General features: G+C 41.6%; 1 protein-coding gene across 7 annotated transcripts in view; it reads right to left on the bottom strand.

Annotated features, from left to right (window-relative positions):
* The window catches only part of TLN2 (talin 2), a 1,262,084-nt gene that overhangs the window by 134,885 nt on the left and 1,104,136 nt on the right, over positions 1 to 23,063 (bottom strand). For all 7 annotated transcript variants that reach the window (XM_085643650.1, XM_085643649.1, XM_085643651.1 and 4 more), the window contains 2 exons: positions 21,582 to 21,707; positions 6,880 to 6,996 (listed from right to left, as the gene is read on the bottom strand). In XM_085643650.1, the coding sequence (XP_085499776.1) occupies positions 6,880 to 6,996; positions 21,582 to 21,707 (243 nt within the window). The remainder of the gene's footprint in view (positions 1 to 6,879; positions 6,997 to 21,581; positions 21,708 to 23,063) is intronic.

The raw sequence follows: 23,063 nt of genomic DNA, 5'->3' as shown, positions 1-23,063 counted from the left end.
ATTGAGATTGGCATTGGATTATGGCGCCCATAGGCCCTGAGAGTGTGTTACCTGCTCTAATTCCAGCAGTCTGGGAGGTAATCTTGGGAGCAAGCAAGATTTTACTTCCTGTCTGAATTTTCCATAGTCTGGCCACTTGGACTGGAAAGCCAGATTTGTCAACAGATCGATTTTTGTAGGCTGGTAAGACAGCCCTTGGAGCTCATCTTCAGCTCAGCATACTGCTATGCAAGCATCGCCTGCAAACACTTTTGCTATGCAAGGAAAAAATGGCCAGGAGGAACCAATATGTCAAATTATTTGATCAAAGGAAACAACAAATGACCCTATCAAAAGTACATAGTCCTATTTCATTTTATAAGGAACTCATTTAAACATTACACACACCGTGGAAACGGTCTTTGAAAAATCAATCATTATTTCCTTTTTTTATACACAAAAAAACATACAAATACATATATATAAAGACATATTACATCACAAACATTTATACAGTAAACCAAATCTTAGTTGTCAATACCCATTCATATCTATAATAATCAGTGTTCACACACTCTATCTGATTAATACACTGTGAGGTACTTCTCTTTGCACAGCTCCCCAAACAAATATCAAGTGTGCTTCTCAGAGATACAAAAATAATTCTTGTATTAAAACGGACTCCTCCCGTCAAAGAATGTCGATGCAGACGCGTTTCGGCCCCCAATTTCTTCTGGGCCTCCTCAGGACAAGGGTAAGCAAACCAACGTGACAAACCAAAAACTCGATTTCAGCGTGCTTCAAGCAGCAGTGCCTCTCGTTATGGGCAATTGAATGAACAAAAACCCCAGCTTCAATCACCTTTCAAGACCGCAATTAACTTATTTATTCAATGAACTGGTCCTGGCTTATACGAGCGTCTCTCTCATTATCACCGTCTTCACTCCAGATTTTAAAAAACTCCGTAATTCCACATGGATGACTGCTCCTACCTGCAGACACTTGTGCAGCACTCAACTGCATTTAATTGGGCATTTTTGCTGCAAATCAAAATGTGATCAGAATGTATGATTTTCACAGTTTCCTTCTTTTCGGATAGCTTAGAGGGCTAATAACTCCCAAAAGACTATTCCATGCATCCTACTGTGCATCGCCCTTTCCCAACGACCAATATACATGGCATCCTCATTCTCTTTCTTCCCTCACAAAAGGCTGTATCAATTTTATTTTAAAAAGGTGCTAGGATGAAAGTCTGTGCATTTCTGCCATGTCCATTTTTTTCTAGCTAGCCCTGTGCTATCCTCCAGTGAACTGGAAACTGGACAATTATGCAAATCCATTAGAAGTGCTCTACCTTTTTTTCTTTTTTACTGTTTGTCATCCAAGCAGTGACTGGGTGACCCATCACCCAATGTGTACTCCCCAATCACATGCAGGGTGGCTACTGAGACCTTAATCCAGATTTTGTTGTTGTGATAGGAGATGGGTGACAGCAGCTTCATAGTCCAGGCAGTTAGGTCATTTCTATACCGGTGGGTGGTTGGTACCCACTGGCCTTCCCTGGTATAAGGTCTATCAAGCTCCCATTAAATCTGTTTTCGTGCTTGCATAATGGGTGGGCACATGTGGAAGTTGTGTCTGTTTCTGGTTTACACAAGGGTACATTGCGGTTCCATTTCGACCCTGTGTGCATAAAATGGTCACTCTTCTTTGGGAAAGTTGTCTTTTTCCAGCTTGACGTTTTTACTTCCCAGACCAAGCTGCACAAAGAGTACTCCACCTGCTGAATTGGGAGGCCTCTAGCCCAATACTCTGTCTGCTCTAAATAGCAGATCAAAATACAGCTAGCAAAACTACAGTTGGGGAAAAATATTTTGTCTTAAAGAAGTTACTTACCTTCAGTAACAATGTATCTGATAGAGACATATATTTGTTGCAGATTCCCTCCCATAGCATTTCCCCCAGGCATCAGTCTGGATCGGGAGAATTTTTCTTCAGCAGTACCCTTGCAGGTAGTTAGGAGGCTTTGGTCGGCTCCGCTTCTGTCGTTGCGAGGATGCAGCGGGACCTCCATAGATGCCGCATATACCTGCTGACGTCGGTTCTTAAAATAACTTTCCATGCCAGAAGGGCAGAGCCGTGAAAGACACTGAGCTCTGGTGCGTTAAATGTAGGGCCCTGTAAGGGAGTCCCTATCCCTAGAAATCAGTTAGCAGTGCGGAAAGGATGGGTGCGGTGGTAAAGAATCTACAACTAATCTATGTCTCTACCAGATACATCGTTACTGAGGATAAATAACTTGTCCATCTGATAGAGACTATTAGTTGTAGTTTCCATACCTTAGAATAGATACCCCAGCAATACCATCCCCGGAGGGTCTACGAAACAAGATCATACCGGAAAGTCCTGGAGGACCGAACGGGCAAAGTAACCGTCCCTCTGGACTTGGCTGTCCAGGCAATAGTGATTGGTAAATGTGGGCGAGGATGCCCATGTTGCTGCCTAACAGATGTCAAGGACTGGGACTGCACGTGCTAACACCATTGTTGCCGCCGTTGCTCTGGTGGAATGAGCACGCAACTCCACAGGAGGGTCCTTCTTCGCCAGAGCATAATATATTTTGATGCAAAGGACAACCCATCGGGAGATGGTCCGCTTTTGAACCGCCCAAACTTTCTTGGCACCCACACAGCCAACAAAGAGTTGATCATGCACCCGGAAGTCTTTTGTGCAATCAAGATAAAAAGACAAAGCACGTTTTGGGTCCAGACGTTGGAGTCTCTCCTCCTCCTTGGAGTAATGTGGGGGTGGGTAAAAGGTGGCTAGAGTGACAGATTGTCCCGCATGAAAAGACAGAAAGAAAAAGGGGCTTAGAAGATAAAGGCTGCAGCTCACTCTCCCTGCGAGCAGTGGTGATGGCCACAAGGAAGGAAGATTTGAGATCCAGCAATCGGAGGGGACAGTTATAAAGAGTCTTGAAGAAAGCACACAGAAGAAAAGTGGGAATTAGATTTAAGTCTCATTGGGGCATTATAAAGGAAGATGGAGGGAACAGATGAATAAGGCCCTTGAAGAATCTGTTAAGAACAGGAGATTTGAATAAAGAAGGCTGATCTGGCAGCCGAAGAAAAATAATAGCTGCAAGATATCCTTTAAGAGTGCCCAAGGCAGATCCCTGCTGGGCCAAAGAATGACCTCAGAAAGAGGAGCAGAAAGTGGGTCCATATCCCTTGCTGTGCAACATCCCACAAATTTGTTCCATCCACAGGCCTATACTGTTTTAGTGAAGGGACGCCTGGCTGCCAAGATAACATCACAGACTTCGGGTGGAAGGTCGAAAGCTGTCAACTGCTGCGGCTCAATCTCAATGCAAGGAGGTGGAGTCTGGACAGGTTCAGGTGAAGAACCCTCCCCTGCTGCTGCGACAGAAGATCATCCCTGAGGGGCAGTCTGATCGGAGGATCAATAGGCATGCCCAAGAAGGTCGGGGTACCAGTCTCTTTGTGTCGAATCCGGAGCTACAAGAATGACTTGCACCTGGTTGTGCTGGATCTTCTTGAGCACTCTGGGCAGAAGTAGTAAAGGTGGGAAGGCGTACAGGAGGCAGAATCTCCGCTCACGACTAAAAATGTTGCCGAGCGAGCACTGCCTTGAAAACGTCAACGAGCCATAAAGCTGACATTGAGTGTTCTCTTCGGAGGCGAACAGATGTAACCAAGGCTCTCCCTACCGCTGAAAGATACCTTGCGCCACCTCCCGATGGAGACGCCATTCGTGAGCAACTAGGCACCGACAGTTGAGTTTGTCCCCCTTGGCGTTCAGGGAGTCTGCCAGGTATTGAACCACCAGGGTTATGTCCTGATGTTCTAGCCATGTCCAGAGCAGAGAGCCTCTTGACAAAGGGTTCATGACCCCACCCTGCCCTATTTGTTGCAGTGCCACATGGTGATGGTGTTGTCAGTGAACACCTGCACCACCTTCCCCTTGAGAGAGGAAAGGAGTACTTTCATTGCCAGTCTGAGCGCCCAGAGCTCGAAAAGGTTGATTTGGAGACCGGACTCCGCTGGAGACCAGACGCCTCTGATCTCCGTCTCTCCCACATGGCTGCCCCATCCCAGAAGTGACGCATCTGTCACCATTGTTAGATCTGGTTGGGGAAGGGAGAGGGATCTTCCTCTGACCCAATCTTGGTTCGTTAGCCTCCACTGAAGTTAGGGAGCAATTCTCTCTGAGATCTGGACGTAGTCGGAAAGATTCCCCTGATGCTGCACTCACTGGAACTTCAGGTCCCACTGCAGAGCACACACATGCCATCTGGCATGATCCACCAGCAGGATGCAGGAGGCCCAGCAGCCTCAGAGTCCTTCTCACTGAAATCCAGGATAGAGGCTGAAACATCGTTATCATAGTCCAAATATCCCGGATTCGATGTTCAGGAGCATAGGGCCAAAACTGCACTGTGTCCAGAACCGCTCGATGAAAGAAAGCGTCTGAGAGGGAGTCAAGTGTGACTTCGGCACTTTGATAGTGAGCCCCATGGAATCCAGGAGGTCCGCCGTAGTCTGGAGGTCGGCCCCACCTAACTACGTGAAAGGGTACTGCTGAAGAAAAAATCTCCAGATCTAGACTGACACCTGGGGAAAATTCTATGATAACGAATCTACAATGAATAGTCTCAATCAGATGTTCCACTGGATGTAGATTTTCTGTTACTAACTCCAATGGTACGGTATCTTGGTAAAGTATATTAGGACAAAATAATTTTCTTAAGACACTATTTTGGTTACGATATTCTGATATCATACTGCCTAAGTGAAATCCTAGCTATTTTGAATTGTCCATAGAGAGAAGTCTAATTCTATTTGTCTTTTCTTTCTGAAACTAAGAAATGGAATAAAGAAAACAGATCTTTTTTTGCTAAAAACAAATCTGTCTAAAGGTTATTTATTGTTATTGAGGAAGTTGTGGTGGACACTCCCCCCACAGGGACCGTTATTCTCTCTATCTATTGTACCACACCTTGGTCCCAGGAATATTGGATTACAGCTTTTTCTTTGAATCGTAAAAAGTTAGATAGCATCAGAAACATTGCACAATCACTTGATATATGCACTGATTCTGCCCAATGATCGTTTGATGGTACTTCTGCAGGAGCTGCACACAGTAAACTTATAACCGAACAAACGTTCCAAATATAAAAAGACAGGAATTTAGCAGAATACATACCTTTTCAGAGAATTAAGTGCCCCACCTCTGTTAGCGTAACATTTACATACTTGTCAACCCTACCAATTCAAACTGTAAGCTATTCCTTCTGAGATACACTTCTGCCTATGGACTAGAATGAGATATCCTACAGCTTTTTTTCCAGGCTGCTGACATGCAGAACTTTATGTGCATGTGACATTCATGACATACAAAGCAGAAAAGCAAATGGATCCCGTCTTGTTCCTCTCTAACCCTGTCATACTGGACCAGCGTCTAATACAGAATGCTCAGAGGCCTGTAGGGTCAGGGTTGAACTTTACGCACCACAGGTGAAGTTTGTTGCTGAGATGGCACTTGCTGTCCTACAGGTTACTACCCAGCCTGCACTGCTGCATTCAGTGAGCGAGATTTTGGTTTGTGCGGTTCAGCACATCTTGAGGCAACTGAGGACTCAGCCTTTCTGATGAGAGAGGAGCGGTCTGTGGATGGCGCTCTGCTGCCAGTAGCTGCCTTTGGTCACAGGTTCCCCCGGCTCTTATGAGCTTGGACAATGTAGGCGTTAGAGCAGCAGCAGCATGTCTGAGGTCAGGTAAGCCTCTCAGAAAATTATTTGACTGTTAAGTGTGTGCGACTCAGTACAGAGTAAGTGTGACCACTGGCATCTAGGTGTCAGGGTATGGGTCTGCCCAGGCTTTCCGACAATGCTAAGCTGAGCTCTTCACCATACTACACTCCTCATAGTCCCAAATCTACTGCAGTCTACTATTAAACAGCAAAGCCTTAATATAAGTGTTAGAGAAGCGGAGCAAGACAGGGAATACAATAGGCAAGGGAATGTACACATATAATACACATGTCATTCTTTAGAGCCCTCTCATAACATTTATTAGATATCTAAGAGTAATTTGATGCTAGACAAATGTATAGGGTTACTAAGAGTAACTCTCAGGGCTACAGTCTTTCCATGAGAAATGTATCCTTGCCGACAACCCAGCCACTTCATTCACAAGTCGCCTTTGGTCACCCAAAAGATGCATCACCCAATAAGAGCACACTTTTACATAACTTATGTTCAATATCCGAACATGTATTTCCTAAATAATCTAAAAGTCTCAACGTAAGAAGGGAATGGGCACCCAGCATACGTCTTTAAATTATGATAGTCAGCCAATCACAACAGTCCTTTGGGACATATCCTGGGAATTTGAAGCAAGCTTAAATTATTCCATGTTAAGTAAAGGCAGGTGAGAATACTCACATTAGTTATCACCCTATTTTAAACGTTCTATTATGGTAAAAGGTCCTTAACTGGAAGTGACAGTTTTTAGAACATTTTTGAAGACCCATTTCTTGTCAATCTAGTGTTATAGCAGGTAATGGACTGGATTGACTACTTTGAGGTCTGATGAAAAAGTCCTCCTTATTAAGGATGTCGTCCATGCTTTTGCAATGATTTTACAAGCACAATAACATAGTGCAATGTAAATAACCTGCATTCAACTGCACTAAGCACATGATACAAACAGCATAGCCGGTTGTAAGAAATAAACAGTACACATTGTCTAGTATTTACTGTATCTGTGCATGTGTTACTGGACCATATAGAAGCACAAAGTGGAACCTACTAGCTTTTATCAATCTTGCTCATTTCATTTATGTACTTGGAAAGCTGCAATGCACTTAGCCGCTTACCGTTAGCTCCTGCTTGATGTGCTCAATCGTGGCTTCGAGTGCTCTTGTGCCTCGAGTGGCTTCGTCTTCTACAGCTTTTACGGTCTTCAGGAGAGACGTGACATTTGTAACCATGACCTGAAAGCAAGAATCAATGAACACTTATGAGACTGCGAATCCCATGTGCACTGTAAGACAATACAGGCACACTGGACAGCTAGCATTGACCTCTCCCTGGCACCGCACGGCATCATGGACAGGCACTGAATGTTGAACACAGAGCAGCAAAGCTGCTGATACCACAGAACACAGCATAAGGACAATCAAAACAGAGCTGAATATCGCAGATAGAACACGGCTGAAAAGGATTAGAATAATGTTTGCAAATACCAAAGTAACACTGAAAAGAAGGGGTAAATTTAATCACCATCATGGAACAATCCCATCTTTAGAAAGCACTATTATTGTATCAGATATGAAATCAGAACTGGACTGAATAACATTCAGCATTAGAAGATAGACTAGTTGCAGCAGAGAACTGGGAGACAATTAGCAAGGAACATTGTCCTAACCAAGGAGAGAGAACAACAAACTGCAAGGTGCATAAGTCCTGTGACAGGAGCAGAGTGCCTTTTAAGCAGTGCACAGGTGAGTGAGAGCATGATCTTTGTCATGATGATCCAAATGCCTTATAAGCAACTGGCAGCAAGGACTACCAAGCCACCCTCCCAAAGACAGATGAACTCTGACCGTGTAGCTATAGAAGTGGCAACCAGTCCTAACAAGGCCCATCTGCAGTGCTGTGGAGGTTCACAGGTATATAGCTCAAAGTCCTCCGTCGCCACAAACTATTGGGTTATAGGACCAAGACATTTAAAAAATCTTACACCACATTACACCCTATAATGGAACTTGAACTAATCGACAGCCAACATCATCACTTGGAGACCATTCAAAAGGATGAAACATGGACATGCTGGTAGTTTAGGGCCCCAGGCTGTGGAACACACTGAATCCAGTCCTAAAGTCAAAACCAAACCCTATGCAGACAAGGAAATGCCTAAAAATTGAACTGGTCCAGGCCACAGTTACATTTTATCTACACAAGCAATTAAAGAATATAAGATCAGGGACAGTGCACCAGTTGGACTCTTCCTAGCACCCCATCTTTCCTAGATTAGCACTAGGTGCTGAGAAGGAGACCTTAACTCTGCATCTAGGCAATCAACTTAATGTTCCCTCCCAGATTGTTATTGCTAGCTTTATAATTTGAGGTACCCTGCCTTCACTCAGTCACTATGAAGTGAAAACCTAAATAGGCCTTTCACTGGATCTATAGGAGTATTTTCTACCCTCAGAGTTCCGCTGTGATTCTTGCTATTGGGTTGCAATCTCCTGTCCAATGTGATAGGCAGCACCATCATGCAGTGAAGTGAAGAATCCAATGCATTTGTTAGCAAAGTATTTAATGTGCTCCTAACCTTTGTGACAATGCAGCCTTCTAAATTCTGCCACCTCACACACAGTGATTTGCTACTGAAGGTAATAAACAATGTTAGGCTCTGAGCCACCTATAATAAACAACGTACTGTGCTCATTGTCTAAAACAACACAAAAAACTGTTCAAAATGAGGATTAATTTAAGAATTAGAGTTGACATTTAAAATCTTCACAGTGCCATGGCATCAAACACTTGTTTGTGATATTTACAAAATGACTGAATCCATTGAAGCATTCAAGCAGCATTAAATGGGCCCAACTACCACAATAATACTCGGAGCAATAGCTAATCAAGATTATGCATTTCTTAAAATGTACTCTGCCACCAAAAGGTAATGGTGAAAACCTTTTGAACTGGCATCTGAAATACACAAACATGGCCCAGTGAAAGGGTGTAACTGTGTCTAGGTTGTAAATGGAAAAACCTGTGCACCACCTGATGGAGCGGGTAGTACAAAATGTTGTATACCCCCCTATTCTGCATGCCTATACTGATTAGAATAATCTATTAATTATAATACTATTAATGTGTTTTCATGAGGTTTAATCAACATTAATAATGTACGAAATACACGTGGGATTTGCATTTTGCATGGCTAAATAATTTGTAATTAACATATGTACGCATACTGTAGAAAATAGAATATCGCATGATATATGTTGCTTCTGTGATGTTTTCGTAATGTCGCACCAGATGACATCTATGGTTGAATATGAACGCTTTGAATGTCGCTATACGCTAGATAATTACAAGCACATAGGGGAATTAGTGAGGGTTTAACATTTTATTCATTATTTCTATGTGTTAATTACTCTTTTGTGTTTCTTTCGCTTAAGTTGTCCTTTGGGCCTAAAGCAAAGATGGCCGCCGACATAACACGACGCAATGGCCACCATTCCACGAGGTTTTGGGCGAAGTGCGCCTGCGCTACAACATGTTCCTGTGGGATGATTAAGCAACATACTGTGTTGAGACATGCAAAATATTTTAGTGATGAGGTTGAAGCAAAACAGAGTAAATTAAAAGAGAAAGCTATGTGGGCACAAGTAAAAGTGGCAGAAAGACAGGAAGCTCAGTTAACGGAAAAAGCGAATAATACAGGCCCCAGACCAAAATTCACTCCTGGGAAAGGTAAGGGAAATTTTAACATAGGAGAAGCCAAAAAGAAATTCCCATGTCATAATTGCGGTAGAGTAGGGCATTGGAAATCCGAGTGTAAATTTCCCCCAAGTACAAATAATGAAAATGCATCATTGAATACACAGGTGCAGAATGAGGTGAGTGGTCAACCGCAGCGACAGCAGCAGGTTGTTACCCAACAGAATCAGGTGCCAAAACCGCCTTTTCCACAAAGCAAAATTTCACAGAAATACAGTAATGAGACAGGATTCTACAACGAAGAACAGGTAACTAAGCTGCCGCGCGCTAGCGCTGTTTCGCAGTATTGGCTACAACGCGATGAGAGCGAGTCACAAGAAGGTTATTGACGGTGCCGAAGGATGGAAGAAGAGTGCGTACTTGGCGCAACTCTAGAAGTAGACCAGACAGGCCCATTTGTGGATGGAAAGATAAATAATGAAAATATTACTTTCCTAGTAGATACTGGTGCTACTCGATCAACTGTTAGGTCAGCTGATGTTAAGAATCTTCCTCTCTCGGATGAAACAATCCAAGTAGTTGGTGTATCCAACAGACAGATTAAAACGTATCTTACAGAACCAGTGAAAGTTAGCATAGGGAAATTCTCGGAAATGCACCGCTTTGTTGTGTGCGATACAAGTACTGTAAATTTGTTAGGTAGGGATCTTCTGTGCAAAATGAATTGCACTATTTTCTGTACCCCTGATGGTATAGCATTTGAGACACCTGATGAAGATGTGCTGTATAAGATGACTATGGCAAACAGGGAAACTGAGGTTACTGAAGCCTATGCTGTATTTAACCCTGATGAATTACCCAAGGAACTGAAACAGACTGTAAAGGCAGAAATCTGGGATTTCACGGGAGAAGATGTGGGACTAATGGGAAATGTGGACCCAGTAAAAATAACAGTGAAGGAAGGAATAAGCTATCCAAATGTCCCTCAATATAAACTGACACCTGAGATAGTTGAAGGAGTTACTCCAATAATTGAGAAAATGATAAAACAAGGCATTTTGAGAGAAATAATGAGTAGTCCATGTAATTCCCCGATTATGGGACTGAAAAAGCCTAATGGAAAGTTCCGGATAGTACAAGATGTGACAAAGATAAACAAAATTGTTGTGTCATGTTGTCCTATTGTACCAAATCCATCTGTGATTTTGTATCAGATTCCCCATGATGCAGAATGGTACACTGTGATTGATTTATGCCATACTTTCTTTTCCATTCCATTGCACCATGACAGCCAGCACATTTTTGTGTTTCGTTTTGGCGAACGTATTTTGGCTTGGTGCCAAATTCCACAGGGGTATACAGAAAGCCCCTCAATATTTAATCAGATATTGAAGAAATCCTTAGAAAGTCTAGAGATGCCAGAGAATTCAGTGTTTGTACAATATATCAACGACCTTCTTGTGGTGTCGAAGACTCGTGAAGCTTGTGTAATGGACACTATAGCCTTGCTGAATTATATGGCTGATTGAGGACTTAAAGTGTCACCATCAAAGTTACAATTTTGCCAAAAGGAAGTACATTATTTAGGACATAACATCGAAGAAGGACTGAGGAAAATAACAATAGACAGATTCAGGATCATAAAAGGAATGAGAGACCCCATGATGCAAAGAGAGGTGAGAATGTTTCTTGGAATGGTTGGATATTGTCGCCAGCGGATAAGCAATTTCTCCCTGATTGCAAAGCCTTTGGTACGTTTGACAAGAAATGATGTGAGAGATCCCATTGATTTGAACAAAGAGGAATTGGCAGCTTTTAAATGATTGAGACATGGTTTGTGTGAAGCGCCAGCATTGGGAATGCCCTGTATTGCAGTGAGAGGAATGGATGTGCACTTTCTGTATTAATACAGAAGCATGGAAAACTGAGGAGACCAATTGCATACTTTTCATCAATTCTAGACCCAGTAGCTGTAGCCTTACCTGGGTGCTTGAAAGCAGTGGCTGCTACCTGTCGAAATTTGGAACAGAGTGAAGGAATTGTGATGGGATATCCTGTGAAAGTGTTTGTACCTCATGATGTGGCAATCCTTTTAACAAGGAGTCGCACTCAGTACATGACACATAGTCGGCTGACTAAGTATGAGAAAGTCATATTAGATGCAACGAATGTGAGCCTTGAGAGATGCTTGAATGTGAATCCTTCAATGTTGCTGCCTGATGCTGAGAATGTGGAAGTCAGAGATGAAGCAGATCATGATTGTCTGGATGTACTCGACTTCTGTACCAAACCACGTCCGGACATAAAAGATGTACCATTGCCAGAAAGTAATTTTGTGATGTTTGTAGATGGTTCTTGTCTGAGACCAGATGATGGCATGTTGAGTGCAGCATATGCAGTGTGCACAGTTGCAGCAGTAACGGAAGCATCCTACCTGAAAGGAGTAAGATCAGCCCAAGTAGCTGAACCTGTTGCTTTGACTAGAGCATGCAAGATTGTGAAGAGTGTGAGAGTGACTGTGATAACTGATAGTCAGTATGGTTTTGGTGTGGTGCATGACTTTGGCCAAATATGGCTACAGAGAGGATTTTTGACATCAAGTGGAACTACTATTAAGAATGCTGAAGTGGTTGGAAAATTGCTTGAGGCGATACAGCTGCCTAAGCAATTGGCTGTTGTGAAGTGTGCTGCACATAGTCAGTCTAGCTATTACATCGCCATCGGCAACAAATACGCCAATGATATGGCCCAATACTGTGCACGAAATCAGAATTCCATTAATCGAGGGAGAAGGAAGTGACTTCTTGCACCTTAATGTTTACTAACATTGTGGGTACCTGGGAGGAAGTAAGGAAATTGCAGGAAGAAGCAGGAGATGAGGAAATGGAGCAGTGGGTAAAAGCAGGATGTGCACCGAGGGAGAAGGATCATGTGTGGGTCTATCGGGATGGAAGACCAGTTATGCCTGATAGCATGATGTCTGCCATGGCACGGATGTATCATGGTCAGGGACACATAGGGAGAGATGCTATGATCAGGTCATTTAAGCAGACCTGGTACAATGCAAAATTCAGATTTGTAGCAGAAAGTCTTTGCCAGAGATGCCTTATATGTCAGCAATACAACCCTGGAAGAAAAACGGTGGTGAGTCTAGGAACAATAGGTCGAGAAGGAGGGCCTTTTACCAGAATGCAAGTAAATTTCATTGAAATGCCTCCCTGTAACAGGTTGAGGTATGTTCTAGTTATGGTCTGTTTGTTTTCTAGATGGGTAGAAGCATTCCCAACGACAAGAAATTATGGAATCACAGTGGCAAAATTGCTTTTGAAAGAATGTATTCCCAGATTCGGTTTCCCAGTAACAATTGAATCAGACCGAGGATGACATTTCCATAATGAGATCATAAAATTGATTTGTGAAGCATTGAATGTACGACAAAAATTACATTGTGCCTATCGCCCAGAGGCTTCTGGTGTGGTGGAACAAATGAATGGTCCTATCAAAAACAGGATAGGAAAAATGTGTTTAGCCACGGGTATGAAATGGCCTGATGTCTTGCCTCTAGTACTCATGACTATTAGATCAATTCCAGACAGAACAACAGGGTTGAGCCCCCATGAAATTATCATGGGTAGAGCAATGCGTCATGTGTTCATACCAGTCAACAAGCTGTTGCCTATAACTGATGAAATAGGTTGGATTACTGTAAAAGCCTGGCTGACGCAGTTCATTCTGTGTTTCATCAGGTTGGAGCGGATGCCACCACCCTTGAAAAGAAGCAAGCTCATGATCTGAGCCCAGGGGACTGACTGGGTAAGAATCAAAGTACACAGAAGAAGAAACTGTTTGGTCCCAAGGTGGGGAAAACCACGACAAGTGATTTTGACTACAACAACAGCTGTGAAGTGTGCTGGAATCAAGAACTGGATTCATGCAAGTAACACACTGAGAATTCCAAATCCAGTCGATAGCACAGAAAGAGAATATTTTGATGAAACAGAATCTAGTACTGAATCAGATGATGAAGAGACAAGAACAAAAGAAAACCCTGAAAGGGGGGAATCAGAGTGAGATCTAACTTTTGTCCCAAGAAGTATTTGCCTGAGGAGAAGGTTACAGATTTCTGATACCAGCACAGACTCGGAGACTGAACAAGGAACTCAACGTTTGAGAAAAGAAAAAGACAGTGAAAAGACAAATAAAGAAATTGCTGAGAGAGAAGTTCCAGATGAAAAATTGAGAGAAATTCCACCTGAAACAACAAAATTAGATGGACAGGTGCCAGATATAGAGAGAGAGGGAAAGATTCTTGCGGAAGACCCCCGAGGAGGTGTAGGGAACTCCAACATCCAGTTAGAGGAAGGGACAAGTAGTCAGCAGGAAGATTGCGTGCAGGAGACTCGAGGAGGGACAGAAGTAGGGAAAACGAAAGAAGTGGTGGAAAGAAAAGCTGTTGAAAGTAAAAAGCAAGTTGAAACAGAGTCGGAGGAAAGCGAAGATGAAGTACCAGAAGGTAGAGTCTTAAGAAAGAGAGCTTGGAGAACTGAAAAGAATGATAAAGGAAGTAAACTCAAAAGATCAGCAAAAGACGAAGATGGCCAAACAAAATAAAAAGGCTGAGATATCGATTGACACGAGTAAATTCACCAAGAGCTGAACAGGTGAATGAAGTAGCAAGTCAAGAGAAATCAAAAGACGAAGAAATACTTGTAATTGGAGAAAGCAAAAGAACGAGGAAACCTAACCAGAAGTATAAGTCGCCGGAATGGACATATGTGGCCCTGCCTGAAATAAAAGAAGAGGCGGATAGCCAAGGAAACCCAGAGGTGACTGTACCGGAAGTGGTTGAGGAAGACGAGGAATCGGAAATCCTGAGAGCTATCTTGTCCGATATTGGAGAAGAAACGGATGTTCAGGAAATTCTGTATTCAGATCACGAAGGAAAGGTGAAGGACGATGAGATGCCAAACTGAATGAGACAAGAAAGCTGCTAAGGGAAAGACAATAACATACGGGAAAAAGATAAAAACTGGTAGAACAGAACCAAGTAGATGCTTAGAGCCTTGGGTTAGACAAACTAGTTGTGAAGTAGAAGAGGCTAAGTCAAAAGACACTGCTCATTTTTACAGAAATGGCAAACACAGACAGTAGAAAAAGTAGATTTATATTTTTGAAGCAATGGTGTAAAATGTGTTGTTGTACAGGATTACTAATGCTTCTGTGGAGTATATTAGCTCTGATGATCTCATTTAAAGTTACCATTGACACAATAGAAGGACACAGTGAAAACAAAACTAATATAGGAAAGATTCAGAAGGTAGTACCGACTAAAATAGATAGAAATTATTTGCATAAAGGCAGGTCTATAACTGATTTTTCTATCAATGTATTTTCGAAATTACTGTTTACTGTATGAATATGTAATGACAATGGACGTAAGGGACTGCTACGTTTGTATGCAGTTACCTGTATCGGAGGGAGTGACTTATCACCACCTTCCAGTTACTTATGGAATAACATATAGTGTAATAGCTAGTTTATTTGACCAAACAGGGAAGTTAGAGTATTATTTTTCAGATGTAGATAACATATTTTTACAAGTACCATCAATTAACAAGCTAAATAAGGTAAAACCTGCAAAGGTATTAGGTGAGTTTTTCCTAGAGACTAAAGAACTAACACTAGAATATATTTTTAGAAATAATTTGACTTGCAGTTTAAAGAAAGAAGAAAAGACATTTTTGGATATGGTTGAAGAAAGGAGATTAAAAATGCAAAGGAAAGCATCTGAGGGAAAGGTGGAAAAGACAGATTGGGATGTTGGAATGGAAAAACACTTGAAGGGAGAAGCTAGTCCAACTATGGCTTTAGACTGGCCTCAGAAAGGGAAATTGTGTATTAGAAGGAATCAAACTGCATATGATAATTACTTTGTAGGTAACACTGAGTGCCATGGTACATACCGAATCATGGGTGGATGGGGATTTAAAGGAGGAAGAGATCCAGTTTTTCCTGGATAATACTTTATCTGCGGGAGCAAGGCGTATTATCGTTTGCCAGACCATTGGTATGGCACATGTTATGTAGGCCTGGTTTTCCCAAAGATTTTTCATATGGGAAGAGGAGAAGATGGTGTACATAAGTTAGGTAGTTATTTAGCATGTAGAAAGAGAGAATCTTGGTCAGAAATTGTAGGCGATATCTTTGGAGCATTGATACCAGCAGTGGGAATATCTCTGGATGCAAACAAAATTAGAAGACTATCAACAGTAGTGGATCGCTTGTCAACAAGCACCGCTGGAGGATTTTTGTTGGTAAACACTGAAATGGTTGCCATGCGTGCCATGGTAATGCAAAATCGACTTGCCCTTGATATATTATTGGCAAAAGAGGGTGGAGTCTGTGGAATGCTGAAAGTTAAACATTGTTGTACTTACATTCCAGACGAAAGTAAAGACTTGAAAATTTATATTAAAAATATAACTGATCTGCATGATGAAATTGCACCACTGGAGGTTGAAGGTGTTTGGGAAAAGATTGTAAAGAAAATATCTTCTATTAAACATTTCTTAGTAAACCTAGGTAGTACATTTTTAGGTAAAATATTATTCCCATTAACATGTATGATTTTCTTAGTATTAATATTAAGATTAGGATGCCTCTGTCATAAAAAGAAGAAAATTCAGAAAAAGTTAAAAAGAGAAAATTTAAGAAGAAAGGATAAGAAACGAGAGGGAATTTGAAGAAATAGAATTAGAAGAAGTAAAAGAAAACATGTATAAGACAGCCAGAAGAGAAGAAATTGGGGAGACTGAGATGTAAAAACAAAAGCAAGAACTAATTTCAACTCCATGAAAAGTAATACAAAATTTTAATGGTGTGGTGATAAAATCACCAAAGGGGGGATTGATGGAGCAGGTAGTACAACATTTTGTATACCCCCCCCCTATTCTGCATGCCTATACTGATTAGAATAATCTATTAATTATAATACTATTAATGTGTTTGCATGAAGTTTAATCAACATTAATAATGTACGAAATACACGTGGGATTTGCATTTTGCATGGCTAAATAATTTGTAATTAACATATGTACGCATACTAACAGTAGAAAATAGAATATCGCATGATATATGTTGCTTCTGTGATGTTTTCGTAATGTCGCACCAGATGACATCAATGGGTGAATATGAACGCTTTGAATGTCGCTATACGCTAGATAATTACAAGCACATAGGGGAATTAGTGAAGGTTTAACATTTTATTTATTATTTCTATGTATTAATTACTCTTTTGTGTTTGTTTCGCTTAAGTTGCCCTTTGGGCCTCAAAGCAAAGATGGCCACTGACGTAACACGACGCGATGGCCACCATTCCACGAGGTTTTGGGCGAAGAGTGCCTGCGCTACAACATGTTCCTGTGGCCTCGACATGACCCTAGTCTCACTGTGCCCAAGCAAGGCCACGGTGGGAAGCCCGCCAAGTACACTAAGAATGGACAGATACAAGGAACCGGAAAGATCATGTACAGTGACATAACCTCCTGAACTGTGAGAAACCTCACCGGACGATCCCAATCGACCAATGGGAGAAGCCCAAATTCTGAAAATTGTAACAACTTGACTTCACTTTTATTATAAAAATGACGATAGAATAGAGAGGAAATGTATGTCCGTGCGTGCTTTGCTTTTGCTGACGGAGTCGACGGTGACGCTACGTGACTGCTGCGTTCCTGAATCTTTGACAGACTAAATGCGGCCCATTTCCTTGATGAACTGCGCACTGATAGATGCTTGCACGTCTCTGGTCCTTGTCCATATTTGGGATTGTAGCGTGCTTCATGAAGAATTTTCGAATTCCGACTGATTGACGACTAAATTTGATGACTTAGAGGATGACTATTAGCCAGATTAGGTAAATATGATGTTCTGTGGTTTAATAAAATTTAATAGATGGAACTAAAATTCTTGCGATAATTAGATAAACAAATATTGATTAACAAGAAAATGCGTTTTGTCATTTATTGAGGGAGGTAAAAATCAAGATATTAAATGTGTTTTTAGCTGGTCTAAATCACCATACTAATCCAATTAAATGATCCATTGATCACGTGGGAGGAGTATCTTAATGCTTAGGATTGAGATCTGTAGGGGTAAGGATATTAGTGTATAAATGAGTAAATAAATTTCTCTCTATAGGTTATAAGGTATTCCTTTCATGTCAGCACTTGGAACATTCATCTCTCCTGTTTCATCTCTCCTGTAAGTGCAGGCCAGTGAGAAGTGAAGTGTGAATGTTGGTGTTATGGGCCCCACCAATGATTGTAGGAGTGAATGTGTTAATGTGATATTTGGTCTGTGATGAAGGGAGGATATTTGGTATGGGGTTTGGTCCTGATTCCCGTTACCCAGGTTCCGCGCTGCATCACACCTCTCAGCTGCTCACATATTTCAGGTCATCTAACAAGTTGACTCCAAAAAGGGGACTGCAACATTTGCAGTGGAAAGGCTCACTGGCAGTGGTCATGTGATCTGCAGGCTGCTACCAGAAGAACCTTAAACAATATACCACCTGCCTCAGAGCTTTATTTAGGTTGCTTGGTCAGAACTGGTCTGAACATGATTACCACCGAAGACAGCTATTACTGGCAAACCACTTACACTGCAGATCACCAGGATCAATATCCTACGAATCAAGGAGGCAAAAGCCATGTGGTTGTCAGAATAAGTACTTCAAATTGCTTAATTTGTATTTAAAAAAAGTGGAGGCTCTCAAAGTGAATTACTAGACCTCTCGTGCCGGTACTGCCAAATGTCAACAGTGCGGAATACTAAGCCTGTCCAGTCTTGATCCCGCCTCATGCCTCTTCCTTCCGATGCTTCACGCCCGCTTTCTCCCTTTATCATGGTTTACTACCTTTCGCTTCCAACTCATATCTTTTTTATCTTCCTCTCTTTTGTATCATCGTTCTAAGAAACCTCAGCGTATCCAGTGAGTCATGCCTGTTCACTGTGATGGCCCTTGCACTGGAGAAATAGCAGTCCAGGCTCTGCCAGGGGTCGAGCTAGTGAAATGGTTTATCCATCAGTGAGAGATGAGGAGAACAAGTTATTCCTTCGCTCAGTTGACGCAAAACTCAGAGATGACTTGTTTGAAAAAACAAGAACATTTAACTGCAGAACAACTTTACCTTTGAAGAAAACAATACAAGTAAATATACAAAATTTAACAGTGGCAAACATACAGTTGTAAAAATACCCAGAATTATTTACCAGACTGCTTCAGCCAAGAGCAACTTCTTAAAACTGCAGATAAAAGCCTCAACTCTTAGCTGGCGCACCTGGGTCATGCTGGATAACTGGAATAACCACAATACGCTGAAGGACTCATTCACTATCTGGATATTGGAGGTAAAAGTGTCTCAACAGTGACTATCCCATATAGCTCTTGAAGGACTGTATGCTTCGCGCACTGCCTAAACACAGGATCAGCTCTGGTCATGTTACTTTTGACCACCGACATAAAACTCCGCTTGACACACTGCTCCATACTGGATTTTGATTTCACTGCTATCAAATGATATCCAAAGACAGCAAACTGCAAGCAAACTGCACAGTGGGAATAACAACTAAAAAGGAACACAACGAGGTGCCATAAACAGAGTCAAAATGACTTAGACAGAAATGGCTCAGAAGCCGAAGGTAGGGACAAAGCCGACTATAGATAGACCCTGTGTACTAGCATCACCCATGATGTATAATGACTCCTAAGCAACTCAAGCAAGCAAGATATCAGACCACCCTGCCCAATCCACCCTTTCCTAAACCAGAAGCATCAAGCTGCCCCAGAGTGTACTATTATCATTTCTTAGGTTTATTTGGTAAGTAGCATGTAAATTGGTCTTTTCCACAAAGCCGATCCAGTGTTGACAGAAAATTAAAAATGCTTCAGCACAAACTGTCGTGTACACAGATACATTCACATGCATTTACATCCACAGCCAACTTCACTGGCTCCCTTAGAGCCCAAATGCATTTATGTCAAATGCTCCGTACTGTTGGTTATCAAGTGACAACTATGTACGGATCTAACATCATCAACTATGCAACCCACATGTGCTAAAAAACACATTTCATAAATAAGACACAGTCTTTTCTGCATCGTCTATCAATGAACCTGTACACTAGCATTTCTACAGCCAAGAAATCACAGTACATTACAGACACCTCTAACAAGGCATAACCGCCCATTATTGATCAATTATATAGGGTTAAAAATCCGATATGTAAAGAAGGTGTAGGCATAACCGCTTCACGAGATAGCAGGTGCCTAAATGAGGAATCAATTGCTGCAAATATAGGATTTGGAAGTAGCTTTAGGAGAAGCAATAGCTTATTTTGTCGGCACAGCAAAAGTGGAAATTGAAGAACAAAGATATTACCAACTATGTCAGGTCACCAGGATTCCAATAGTTCCATCTGCTCAATGAACCAGTGCAGCAACCTGCTGAAGCATTTCACAATCAGGGCCCTTAAGCACTGCTAAATGAACCAATATTCCAGAAGTCACGGAAAATGTTGCTTAAGGATGTCAGAGACAATGCACTTTCAAGACCCAACCCAGCAGCATTATGCCAGAAGACCTAGAGGAGAGGCCTAGTTTGAGGGAGCATAAGCAAATCCAATACTTAATGTCAGGCCCTGTGCACCAACTCCCTATTAAAGAAGGAACAACACTGAAGGTTTTTTGTTATTCTCCTGTTTCTTCAGCTTCCTGTTTCTTCCAGTTATTGTATCTACATATGGATCGTGACAGTACAGGCTAAACCAGGGTCAATCAGACCATTAGCCTTCTGATGACACTCTCAGGATGGTAACATTTCAAGAAGATTTTTCCCGCTTTTGATTCATGTTCAGGGACTGTTCGTGAAGCAGGCCTTCAAATCAGTTAAGAAACATAGACGCTTTACATAGGAAATAGTCGGAATAGGGATTCACGGCCAACTTACTATGCGGGTCGGCTAGGAGCTTTCTAAATCTAAATGTTTTTAGAAAAGCTACATCGAGCGAAGAACCTTCTAAAGAAATGAAATACATCTGTTAAAATTCAGAAGATATCAATGTTCGTCCAAATTCCCTAAATGTAGTGATGTAGAGAAGAGTAACTGGTGTTCATATATGAAAATAGCAATAGTTTAACACACGGGTAAGCCACATGCTTTGCTGCCAACAGCATTAGTGAAGAACTTGACATCTCCTGAGCACCATGGGCCCAAGTATGAGGTTTCCTGCATCCCCCGTGGGCCACCTATGAACATTTATTTATTATTCATCGCAGTAACAAGATCCTTCCTACAAGACCAAAACAACAGTATATACTACTATTGGGTAGCATTGATGTGGTCACTAGCATCCCCACCACCGAGTTTCTCTCGCATCCTGCAACGGAAGCAAATATTGTCCATAGTCATCTTACATGCGGACAATGCCCCCTGACGCTTCTTATCGAGGTATTACATTGCAGAAAACAAGCAGTTGCCATGGATACACACATTTGCATGAGAATGCTCATTTTGTAGCTTCAGAGAATTAAAGGAAAAAATCAGAATACTGCTATGATCTAAAGGCAGCACATGAAAAGTGACCTAATCAGGCAGAACACAGATCTCATGCACCTCAAATTGCAAACCCGGATAGTTACTTTTGGAATTGCATGGCAGTGTTTATAAAAGTACGGGCACTTGAAAGAAAATGCTGCCACCGTTTCTTTCAAACTAAGAGGCAGGCGTTTTTTGTGTGATGCCTTGCTCTAACATTAGTACTTCTTAAATTGAAAACGTACACTTTGTTTAAATTGTAGAAGGTTAGTTCGTGTTCATTCAATACAAAATCTGAGTAAAAATACAGTACTGTAAAATACTGGTTGTGATTTACAGACATTGTGGAGACATTTCAACCACAGTACCATTCTCCTGCACCAGACATGTACAGAGAACCAATTCTTACCAGCTAATGTGCAGTGTTTGGAAGGGCATTGGGTTACCTTATGACAAAAAACAATCTTCGCACATGTTACTGAAGATATACATGCACTCTATACATGAAAATGTACACCCATACACACCTTGGCTGCACTTTTGAGCTGGTACATGGATGGGTCGTCAGCTGGTTTTCCAGCAGCGCACTTTGTAGCACCAATTAGGTCACCAAGGGCCTTGGCCACATCCTTAATGGCATTGATCAACACAACCTGGAAGAGGCAAGTTTCAGATTACTGTACAAAATCCAGGAAACAGAAATGTCTGCAAGATTAAAGATGTGTGCATAGAATACTACTAGGATACATGATAATATAGACTTTAGACAGGTCATTTTGCTTTGTCTTTCTTAACACTTCACTGTGGATATTAGAACACAGGGTGGCTGTATGCATTGGTGAAACAATCTGGAAACTCAACTGAGTCGGTCATGCAACAGAAAACCCAAAACTAAATAAACAGTAACAGCACCTGCCTGATTCTTCCAAACACTAACAAAGTACAAAGTATTCAACGATTCAGCTGCCAAAAGAAAGATACACAGCTAATACAATTATATCGAAATGCAAACCTAAAGAGATGTGCAGAACGACCAGATAAGCAGAATCATGAGACGTCCTAAATCCAAAGACAACTCATCAGTACAGTTTTCAAAGCAAAAGTGAAAGCTATCAGTCCGAGGCGCGGACTAAATACAAGTTTCATCTTTTAACATGTTTATTAGATCCCATACCTCAGTCCTTTTCTCTCTCGTTATACCTAATGCAAGAGAGGGAAATGGAGAGCAAGTCGACCGCAGGAAAGTAAATGTGCCAGAAAGGTGAGTCTTTCTATTTGTTGGGACAACTAATTGCCCCCTTCTTAATGGTAATGGGTAGAGTAAAAATCAAGGATAAGCAAGAGGGCACGACAACCTTACTAATATCTGCGCTCTAACCACACAGGTTTTTTTAACGTGGCTTGGTCAAAGAGAGCTTTCGAGCAGAGATCCATGATGTAGATACTCCTTGGAGTGATAGGAGCGCTATATTAAGTGTCCTTTACATTACATTATATTACATTACATGCAGATGTCAATCAAGGACAGACCAGGCAGAAAAGCAATACATGTCACATTGGACCAGGCGATATGCCAATAAGCCAGAAAGGAAACGGGTAAACTAACGACTATGTAGAATGGAGGCGATCACACAACAAGCAATTAATATCTTAGAGAGCGCCCTCCATGCCAGGGTCCATCATAGGTGATAAAGTACTAGAGGTCCTAAGGTTCTTAGTCCTAGCCCAGTAATAGTTAAGGTAATCCAGAGCTTTGGGTGGAATAAAAAAAAAAGTTAAAGAACATTTGTAAGAGGTGTGGACTTGGTGAAAAAGCATTGAGTGTAATATCTGTGGACTTAAAATCCTGAACTTGATGAATTCCTAAATATAAATATCAAGATATTATTTGAAACGTTTTTAACCCATGTATGTCTAACATTCAGTTTCTGCAACTGTGTTCTCAGACGTCTGATCCTAACAGTCAACAATCTGGAAGACAAAGAAAGGATTTTCAGACATTCACAAAA

This window comes from Triturus cristatus, chromosome 3_1 (assembly GCF_964204655.1).
Source record: "Triturus cristatus chromosome 3_1, aTriCri1.1, whole genome shotgun sequence".
Classification (NCBI taxonomy): domain Eukaryota; kingdom Metazoa; phylum Chordata; class Amphibia; order Caudata; family Salamandridae; genus Triturus; species Triturus cristatus.
This window is presented reverse-complemented; position numbering and strand designations above follow the sequence as displayed.